This window comes from Chiloscyllium plagiosum, chromosome 30 (genome assembly GCF_004010195.1).
Source record: "Chiloscyllium plagiosum isolate BGI_BamShark_2017 chromosome 30, ASM401019v2, whole genome shotgun sequence".
Taxonomy (NCBI): domain Eukaryota; kingdom Metazoa; phylum Chordata; class Chondrichthyes; order Orectolobiformes; family Hemiscylliidae; genus Chiloscyllium; species Chiloscyllium plagiosum.
The window spans coordinates 1,226,788-1,237,762 of NC_057739.1; the positions used below are offsets into that span (position 1 = coordinate 1,226,788).

Sequence of the window (10,975 nt, forward strand, 5' to 3'; positions counted from 1 at the left end):
GACCTCTCCGCCCCCACCCCCGTCTGGCCTATCACCCTCACCTTGACCTCTTTCCACCTATCACATTTCCGACGCCCCTCCCCCAAGTCCCTCCTCCCTACCTTTTATCTTAGCCTGCTGGACAAACTTTCCTCATTCCTGAAGAAGGGCTTATGCCCGAAACGTCGATTCTCCTGTTCCCTGGATGCTGCCTGACCTGCTGCGCTTTTCCAGCAACATATTTCCAGCTCTGATCTCCAGCATTTGCAGACCTCACTTTCTCCTGTTGAATATAAGAGTTGGGAGGTCATGTTGCAGCTGTACAGGACGTTGGTTAGGCAACATTTGGAATATTGCGTGCAATTCTGGTTTCCTTCCTATGTTGTGAAACTTGAAAGGGTTTAGAAAAGATTTACAAGCATGTTTGCAGGGTTGGAGGATTTGAGCTATAGGGAGAGGCTGAATAGGCTGGGATTGTTTTCCCTGGAGCGGAGGCGGAGGGGTGACCTTATAGAGGTTTTTAAAATCATGAGGGGCATAGATAGGATAAATCGACAAAGTTTTTTCCCTGAGGTGGGAGACTGCAGAACTAGAGGGCATACGTTTAGGGAGAGAAGGTAAAGATATAAAAGGGACAATTTTTTTATGCAGAGGGAGGTACGTGTATGGATGAGCTGCCAGAGGAAGTTTACAGGCTGGTATAATTGAAGCATTTAAAAGGCATCTGCCTGACCTGCTGTGCTTTTCCAGCACCACACTCTCGACCCTGATCTCCAGCATCTGCAGTCCTCACTTTCTTCAAGGAAGGGAGAGTACATGGGCAGGTAACTGTTTTTCGGATTTAAAGAGAATCTCACGTAGACACTAGAATTGCACATTCTGAATTATTTCCCTGCACTGTCAGTGATAATTTTTTAAAAATCAAAACAATATTGGAAGGGAAAGATTTGCAGACAGAAATTTCAAAGCTATCCGGCAAAAAACACATTTCTAATACTGTAAAATAGGATTCAAACACTCGCTATAGGAGGCCAGTTGGTAGAAAATCTGCTGTTCAATTAGCAATTAAGGTCAACATTCCATTTTCTTTCATAATTTGCAGCACCATACATTAGAAGCTATCTTTTGAGGTCTAACTGTCGACCAAACAACATTTGAGCAGAATTATCTTGCTGCCAAAATCCCATTGACTATCCAGGACTGTGTCACTGAATATGCTTATGGGGAAACAATATATTCTTCCTTCCCTGGCTGGTCTACTAACCTCATGGATAACAGGCAAATGCAATGAATAAATTATCCTGTCCAAATATGTTGCTTCTCACTAACCCAGATTGAAAATCAATTTAACACCGATCAGCCCACCTGACCAGCCCGTCTATTCCCTCCTGTAAGCTAAGGCTACCCTCCTCACTACTTGCCACCCATTACTTTTGTATCATCTGCAAACTAAGTGATTAATCCTCCTACATTCAAGTCTGAGATGATTTACACAAGTCATTCATAAACCAGAAACAGGAAAGGCCAAACACTCAACTGGCCACTGGACACAGAACTCCAGTCAGAAAAATATTTCTCAATCATCACCCACTGTCCGTGATTAATCTCTCTCTCTCCAAATGCAAATGTAACCTGGCCCTCAGAATTACTTCAAATAGTCTCCCCACCACCAAGGTGAGGCTGACTGGCTTGCAGTTTCATGGTTCATTCCCTGCTTCGTTCTTGAATAAAAGTTCCACTTTGACCCTCCTTCAGTCCTCTTGCAGCTTTCCTGTAGTGAGAGGAGAAATGAAAATATTTGCAAGTGGCACTGCCATTTCATCCTAACAAGTTATCACCACAATAATATAGGATACATTTCACCTGACTCTGGAGCTTTATTTGCATTTAAGCCTGCCAGGTGACACTAAACCTCCTCTCTCTCTGTGCAAATTTCTTTGAATTCTATCATAAATATTCTCCCCGATTCGCGCCTCAACCAGGCCTACACCCTCTTGTTCCACATATAGGTTACCTCTGTGGTCCTCAATGCGCTTCTCTCATTCTCCCATTATCCTTTAACCATTAAACAACTGAGCATTTTGCTTTATTTTACCTGGCTGTATCAATTCCTGTTCCCCTTATAGCTCTCCTTACTTCCCCATTTAAATTCCCTGTTGTACGTTAACCTGAAAAATATCTGCTCCCTGTGCACTCTGGCCAAATCATATCGGGTTTTATTAAAACAAACCAATTTGGAACTTACAGAACCATCCTTGTCCTTTTCTATAACAATGCTGAAACAGTTATGATAACTCTACAAAATGATCCCCCACTGATATTTCTACCACTTGTCTGCCTTGGTTACCTAATGTTAAGTCCAGGACCTGCCCCTATCCTTGTTGAGACTTCCAGATACTGGCTTCAAAAGCTATACGGAGACTTTTTAAAAAAAAATGTTCCTCTAAACCTTTCACACTATGATGAGCATAGTGTGAAATCACACAACACCAGGTTATAGTCGAACATGTTTAATTGGAAGCACTATCTTTTGGAGATCCAATCCTTCACCAGGTGGTTGTGGAGGACACAATTGTAAGACACAGAACTTACAGGCTATAACAGCTAGTGCTTCCAATTAAACCTGTTGAACTATAACCTGGTGTTGTGTGATTTTTAACTTTGTACACCCCAGTCCAACACCAGCATCTCCAAAACTTAATGCTGGGGAAGTTGAAATTCCCTGCTATTACGACCCTATTACATTTACACTTCCCTGAAATTTCCCTTTTTACCTGCTTGTCCACCCAAATGGGTTTATTGAAAGAGTTTTTGAAATTGTAATAAATACCCTGAACATAATGGTGACGCCCCCTCCTCTTCTGCCTCCTTCACTGTCTCAAATGAAGACCCTATATCCTGGAGCACTGAGCCTCCAATCCTGCCTCTCTCTCAACATGTCTCAGTGACAGCCATGTCACCATAGTCCCATATTTTAATTTGCATCCTTAATTTTTCTGCCTTGTTCATCAAACTCATCATTAAAATCAATGCCATTCAACTATGTTAAAGCTTAACTGGCTTGTAATGTCCATGCCTTCCTGACACATTTATTGATTGTCTTTAGATTCCATATACTTGCCACGTTAGGTTAACACCACCCAACAGCACTGATAACTAAATTCCCACCATTACAGATATAGCTGTAAGGCACATCACTCTGGATGTGCCTTCTCCCAACTGCTCAGATGAAGTGTACACATGAATATCTCTCAGAAAGAGGCAGACTTGATGCAACATGGATTCAATGAAAAGCTGATGTGTATAATTTTTATCCCAAACAAGTCACTGAACCTGTGGTGTTTATAAACATCATCAAACCACGTCTTCTGGACCTGTTTCTGGATATAGACAAAAATAGCATCAAATCCACCACTGTCAGATAGTCAGGAACTCATTACAACCAACATCGGAAAAAGGTCTAGAAAACATGGTTTGGATATCAATAACAGCATCAAAACGCCACACTGATCGTTAATAGAACACTCATTGCGGATAGACCTTACCCAGTGTCACATACTTACAATGTGATCATTTTCAAAACATACCATACATGTAAACAATTATATCAACATTTATCTACATCGTCAGCCACTTTAACAGAGCTGGGTTTATTTATATCAATACAAACAGCCCAATGAACAAGCTACATTCCTCTGTGTAAGAAAAAGCAAAACCCTTCACCTGTGATTCTTTGTGAATTTACCGGTGCATTTACAAATAATAAATCCATTTACACAAACAGAGCATGTGACCAATGCCCACCCAGTATGGATGACAGCGAATCCCGTCCACATATGGAACAAGTGAAAGGACTCTCCCCTCAGTGAACTCACTGGTGCACCAGCTGGTGAGTTGACTCTGTCAATGTTTCTCACCAGTGTGAAGGCGCTGGTGTCTCTGCAGGTTGCATGATTGGCTAAACCTCTTCCCACAAGTGGAGCAAGTGAATGGTTTCTCCCCAGTGTGAACTCGCTGGTGACTCTGCAGCTTGGATGACTGAGTGAATCCTTTCCCACACACTGAGCAAGTGAATGGTTTCTCCCCAGTGTGAACCCCCTGGTGTTCCAGCAGTTTAGAGGAGCAAACGAACCCCTTTCCACATTCAGGACAGGTGAACGGTTTCTCCCCAGTGTGAACTCGCTGGTGTAGCTGTAGTTTGGATGACTGCACAAATCCTTTCCCACATTCAGGACAGGTGAACGGTCTCTCTCCAGTGTGAACCCGCTGGTGTATCAGCAGGTGGGATGACCGAGCAAATCCTTTCCCACATTCAGAACAGGTGAATGGTTTCTCCCCAGTGTGAACTCGCTGGTGTAACTGCAGGCTGGATAACTGAGTGAACCCCTGCCCACAATCGAAGCAAGTGAATGGTCGCTCCCCAGTGTGGACTCGCTGGTGTATCTGCAGGCCGGAGGACTGACTGAATCCTTTCCCACACTGAGAGCAGGTGAATGGTCTCTCCCCGGTATGAACTCGCTGGTGCGTCAGCAGGTGGCATGACTGAGTGAATCCCATCCCACAATCCGAGCAGGTGAATGGCTTTTCTCCAGTGTGACTGAGTTGGTGAGTTTCCAGACGGGATGGGTAAAGAAATCCCTTCCCACAATCCTCACACTTCCATGGTCTCTCCCCAGTGTGACTGTGCTGGCGTTTGGACATTTCAGATGAATCTTCACAGACTTTTCCACACACAGACGATATGTGTTTCTCCCCGGTGTGAATGGTGCTTTTTCCTTCAATGCTCAAAATCCTGAGATAATGAGATTATTACAAACACAATGACTGTCAGATCTGGATGTTAATTTGTTGAAATCTCTCATTGCAAAACAACCTTACAAACAGAAAGCAAATGTATTCGGAGAAATCAGAAGAACACACAGGCTGTGAAACTGAGAGAAAATAATCTGGTCACTTGGGGAAACCGCTAGATCATCATTAAAACTGAACTCATTCAGAAATGTCTTTCAGGGAAGGGAATGAGTTTTTGCACAAAACTACAGGAAGAGACCAAGGTTGGAGAGTCAGCAGAAAGCAGAGGCATTTTATAGAGCTATGACCCAATGTGGTTCCTGTTTTCTACCCATCGCACTTCAGAGGAACTGGAGGGTAATGACAGATGTTTGTTCCTGGAAAGTTGAGTTTCAGGTGGATTGAGCACAGAAGACAACATTGGGCACATTTGTCCTTATTGGTAGTACACTGATCAATAAATGGACCCTGGGTTCGATTCTACACTGTGTGGAATGTGCACATTTTCCCCATGTCTGCATGGGGTTCCTCCACGTGTACTGGTTTCCTCTCTCAGTCCAAAGATGCACATGTTGGATGGATTAGACATACAGGTTTAAAGAGATAGGGTGGGATGCTCTTTGGATAGTTGGTGTGATCTCATGGGCCAAATGTCCTGCTTCCTACGATTCTATGAATACAGAGGTTGGAACGTCATCTTGCAGTTGTGTAGGACATTGGTGAGGCCAATTGTAGAATACTGCACTCAATTCTAGTCTCACTGATTTCAAAAAGATGTTACCAGGATAGGACTTACACACTTAATGGTAAGTTCCTGGAAATTGTTATTGAAAAGGAGACCTTGGGTGCAAGATCACAATTAGTTGAAAGTGGAGATGAAGGTAGACAGGATCGTGAAGGTGGTGTTTGGGACGGTAGCTGTTAACGGTAAGTGCATTGAGTAGAGAAGTTGCGAGGTCATGTTGTGGCTGCACAGAATATAGGTTGTAGTTACATCTGCTACACTTCCATTTACTTTATCTGATGGCCATCCATTTCCTTTCTGCCTGTGAAATCCTCACCTGCTGTATGACTAACTCGCTAAATTTGCTGTCCACAACATTATCAGCATCAGGGATGCTCCACAGTGAGTCCATCCGCAGCTCCTGCTCTGAAAACCTATTACACATTAGCTGCAGATGGACACATATCCTGCACACATGACCACCAGGGACTCTGGAAACATCCCTTATCTCTCAAATTGTGCAAGGGGCACGCCATGACTCGTCTCTAGATTCAGCTAGTTACTGCCTTGAAGAGAATGTAAATGAGCTAGCAATCTTCTTTCATTTCAAGCATTTGTTATAATCTAAAATCCCCTTTTAAAAACATAAAAAGCCTCGTCTACAGGTATCACTTACAAATCGGCTGTTCCCACTGGGGACTGTATCATTTTCTGAACTGCCCGAACTGAGACTGAGCATCACATTCAGACTTTCAGCTTCACCTTCTCCTTGTCTTAGCCAACTCTAAAGCACTCTCTTTGAGCCAAGCATCACTCACTGTGCGACCTTGTCATTTTCATCGTCTGCCCACACTTACACTGACCTCAGCCTCCTGTACTGTTCCAGTGCAGCTCAACAGATGGTTGTCAGGATCTGGAACATTCCACCTGAAAAAGTGCAGGAATTCAAATCTATAAGGAATTTTAAAGGTGATTGAGAATACGTTTATAGGTTAAAATCATGAAGTGGGTGATTGGGACTAAATATGACAGTTCCTTCAAAGAGACAAAGTGTAATTTAGATAAATCTATGCTCCTTCTTAGGCCAGTATCTCCTTCCTCATATACCAAGGGGATCTAACCATAGATTTTGAACATTTTCTCAATTTACAGACAGATCAGAGATATTTCCCCACAGACAAACCTTTCACCGTCCACAGTTAAATGACAATGATACTCAGATTCTGACGACTCTGCTGACTATCACAATTTGTTTTTGAGATCCCAGTCTCAATTATTATCCTACAAACTGCAGCCCCCACTTTCGCCTAGAAACCACGTGCATCCCTGTGCCTTGCCCCTGATAAAGATGGCGGCGGTAACCCGGGACCTATCATCACCTCAGTTCCTGAGCGCGGAATCGGGAGTTTCTACTTCGGGTCTAGCAGCCTACACTGAGTGTTTATGAAACCTACTAGTCCAGAGTGACTCAATTTTCCTTTCGGTTTCAACTAGAACTCCCACCTTTCCGGCCATCTCCGTCTTCTCCTCCTCTCGCACTCACCAGTCAGGGGGCAATGCACATGTGCAGTCAATGGTCACGTGTGATCCCGCTGCTTTCGCCCCTCACTCACGCCCATTGGTTGGAAGATGAGCCACTTCAGCGGCAATATATCCACCTGGCAGCAATTACCGCTGCCTACCCTGGTCAACCAGATTCGCCTAACCTGGTCGCCCGGAACCCCGGTTCCCTGGATATATCCACCTGGCAACAGCAACTACCTCTGCCGGTCACCCGGATATATCCGATTGGCAGCAGTAACTAGCGCTGCCTACCCCAGTCCCCTGGATATATCCAACTGGCAGCAAATACCGCTGCTTACCCCTGTCGCCCGGATAAATCTTTTAAGACCTTTCTTACCCGGGTCTTGTGCACATAAGAGTTACCCAACCGAGCCCACCACGACTGCCCGTCTTGTTTCCAGGGTCTCCCAGTCCGGAACACGCTTGCCCAAGCCGCCGCAGCGAGGAGGGAAACTAGAGACCGCCGAAATCAGCGAGGTGCACCTTCTCAGTTTTCCCAAAAATGCTGAGTGACTGGAGCTTGGGATCCCGGGACGAGCCCCCAAATCTGTTAGAAACAAGTTTTAATAAAATTACACGAGACCACCAAAACTGGAAACAAGACTATTTATTCTGTGATCTTGCAAAAAAGGGCATCAAATGCAGAAGCAAATGAGCAGTGAACATTCAAACTAGTACACAGTTATGCTTTTGAGGTGCGTGAGGTCACCTCTTCTGACTCCTACATTACGCAATCAACTTTATTCTCTGACTAACTTGCGATCCGCTCTTAGTATTCCCCCCTCCCCTCCAAGTTGGTGACCCTTCCCTATGTAAGTGCTGACATAAGGAAGATTTTGCTAAACTTGGATCTTCATGTTCCTTTCACTTTATCTGTTTGCTTGTAACACCTTCCATGGTTCGTAGGTACATTCCATTCCTGAATATACATTTTAACAATGTATCTTTTCTTGCCTAGTTTATGTGTTTCAGCTATCTCAGCTATTTTGCTGAGACTAAATTATTTAAACTATCATGATGAAAGAAATTATTTACTAGAATAATTATGCACTAAAGTTAGTACCCAATTATACATTTCCCCAGTGCTTGCTGATTTAATCATTGTCTGCAGCTGCCCTTTACACTCAATTTATCAGCACTATACTTAAGCTTATTATCACTACCTTTTTGCGAAAACAACACACTTCCCCATTTCTTACAATGATTTGTTCAAATGCCTTTTAAATAGCGTTAATGTACCCACCTCAACCACTTCCGCTGGCAGCTCATTCTATGTGTGTACTATCCTCTGTGTAAAAAAGTTGCCCCTCAGGTTCTTTCCCCTCCAACCTTAAACTGATATCCTTTAGTGCTCAATACCCCAAATCTGGAAAAAAGATTGAGTGTATTCACCCTATTTGAACTCAGTTATTGCTGGACATCGGAGTGTATCTGGGGAAAATGAACAAACAGTGAAATTCACAACTAATCTTGGAGGAACCTGTTTGGAAGAGGTCACTGCACAGAAACAGATAAGTGAATATTTTAAGCATGGCCTTTCAGAGGGTCTGCAGTAGTGAGTAGAATGGGTTCTTTCTTGATTATATGTTATACTGAGATATGTCTACAGATTAAACTTCAAAACATAAGCCGTAAGTTTAATTCAAACCGGAGCAGTGTTTAGTAGAAGAATAGGACAGTGTTATTTTCTGGGTTTGTAGACTGAAAGAAGCAAAAATGGCCATTAGTAGAGTGATATGCTCTTGTCAGGTGTGGGAATTTAGAAAGAGTTTACATGTTACTGAGGATTATATTTGCAATAAATGCAGTTGGTTGCGAATCCTATCAGATAAAATGGATTGGTTGGAGAGACAGTTAGAGGTCATGAGGAACTTATAAGACCAAGGGGATGTGATGGATGGCAGTTATAGGAAGGGGGAGAAGTTGCAGATACAGTCACACAGATGGGTTAACTCCAGGCAAGGTAAGAGAGGTAGGCAGGTAGTGCAGAAGTCTTCTGTAGCTACCACCATTTCAAACAAGTATGCTGTTTTGGAAAAATGTAGGGGGTGATAGATTCGCCATGTTTCTGGTATTAACACAGGCTCTAATGCAATGAGGTGTGTGTTGGGTTCCAAGAGTTCGATTGTGTTAGGGGCCTCTCTAACCCCAGGTACAGTCAGACGTTTCTGTGGCCAGCACAAAAAATCAGAATGGTGTGTTGCTTCCCTGGTGCCAGGATCAAGAATGTCACAGAGAGAGGGCAGAATATTCTCAAGGGGGAGAAGGGCCAGCAGGAGGTCATTGCATACATTGGAACCAACAATACAGGAAGGGAAAAGGTTGAGATTCTGAAGGAAGATTACAGAGAGTTAGGCAGGAATTTAAAAAGGAGGTCTTTGAGAAGCGCAATATCTGGATTACTCCTGGTGCTACGAGCTAGTGATGGCAGGAATAAGAGGATAGAGCAGATAAATGCATGGCTGAGGAGCTGGTGTATGGGAGAAGGATTCATATTTTTGGATCATTGGAATCTCTTTTGAGGTAGAAGTGACCTGTACAAGAAGGACAGATTGGAAGGGGGCTAATATACTGGCAGGGAGATTTGCTAGAACTGCTTGGGAGGATTTAAACTAGTACCATTGGGGGGGCAGGGAATAAGACCTAGGGATACAGTGAGGAAAGAGATCAATCTGAGACTGGTTCAGCTGAGAACAAAGGCGAGTCAAACAGTCAGGACAGGCATGGATAAAGCAGAGAACAAGGTAGGACTGATTAATTAAATTGCATTTATTTCATGCAAGGGGCCTAACAGGGAAAGCAGATGAACTCAGGGCATGGTTAGGAACATGGGTCTGGGATATTATAGCAATTACAAACACATGGCTCAGGGATGGACAGGTCTGGCAGCTTAATGTTCCAGGACACAAATGCTACAGGGAGGACAGAAAGGGAGGCAAGAGAGGATGGGAGTAGCGTTTTTGATAAGGGATAACATTACAGCTATACTCAGGGAGAATATTCCAGAAAATGCATCCAGGGAAGTTTTTAGGTGGAATTGAGAAATAAGAAAGGGATGATCACTTTATTGGGATTGTATTATAGTCCCCCTAATACAAATTTGTTTCTCAATTTCACTGTAAGGAAATCTCAGTTATCTTTAAGAATAATCGGGTGGTTATGGTAGGGGATTTTAACATAGGCTGGGACTGCCATAGTGTTAAGGGTTTAGATGGAGAGGAAGTTGTTAAGTGCATACAAGACAATTTTCTGATTCAGTATATGGATGTACCTACTGGAGAAAGTGTAAAAAATTGAACATAGAACAATACAGCACAGAACAGGCCCTTTGGCCCACGATGTTGTGCCAAACATTTGTCCTAGCTTAAGCACCCATCCATGTACCTATCCAATTGCCACTTAAAGTTCGCCAATGATTCTGACTCTGCCACTCCCACAGGCAGCGCATTCCATGCCCCCACCACTCTCTGGGTAAAGAACCTACCCCTGACATCTCCCCTATACCTTCCATCCTTCACCTTAAATTTATGTCCCCTTGTAACACTCTGTTGTACCCGGGGAAAAAGTTTCTGATTGTCAACTCTATCTATTCCCCTGATCATCTTATACACCTCTATCAAGTCACCCCTCATCCTTCTCCGTTCTAATGAGAAAAGACCTAGCACGCTCAACTTATCCTCGTACAACCTATTCTCCATTCCAGGCAACATCCTGGTAAATCTTCTCTGCACCCTCTCCAAAGCTTCCACATCTTTCCTAAATGGAGGCGACCAGAACTGCACACAGTACTCCAAATGTAGCCTAACCAAAGTCCTGTACAGCTGTAACATCACTTCACGACTCTTGAATTCAATCCCTCTGCTAATGAACGCTAATACACCATAGGCCTTCTTACAAGCTCTACCCACCTGAGTGGCA

At 43.6% G+C, this 10,975-nt stretch overlaps 2 protein-coding genes across 5 annotated transcripts in view; one reads left to right on the forward strand and one right to left on the reverse strand.

The window, feature by feature from the left end:
• Window positions 1-10,975, forward strand: part of LOC122564683 (zinc finger protein 239-like) — an 88,109-nt gene that overhangs the window by 69,519 nt on the left and 7,615 nt on the right. The window lies entirely within an intron of this gene.
• Window positions 3,614-10,975, reverse strand: part of LOC122564682 (zinc finger protein 239-like) — a 22,660-nt gene continuing 15,298 nt past the window's right edge. For 2 of the 4 annotated variants that reach the window (XM_043719772.1, XM_043719773.1), the window contains exons 3-4: window positions 7,395-7,604; window positions 3,614-4,771 (exon numbers count right to left, since the gene is read on the reverse strand). In XM_043719772.1, the coding sequence (XP_043575707.1) occupies window positions 3,883-4,771; window positions 7,395-7,411 (906 nt within the window). In that variant the 5' untranslated portion in view covers window positions 7,412-7,604 and the 3' untranslated portion in view covers window positions 3,614-3,882. Of the gene's footprint in view, window positions 4,772-6,170; window positions 6,293-6,997; window positions 7,308-7,394; window positions 7,605-10,975 lie in introns of those variants that run through there. The other 2 variants (XM_043719774.1, XM_043719771.1) reach the window with 2 other exon arrangements.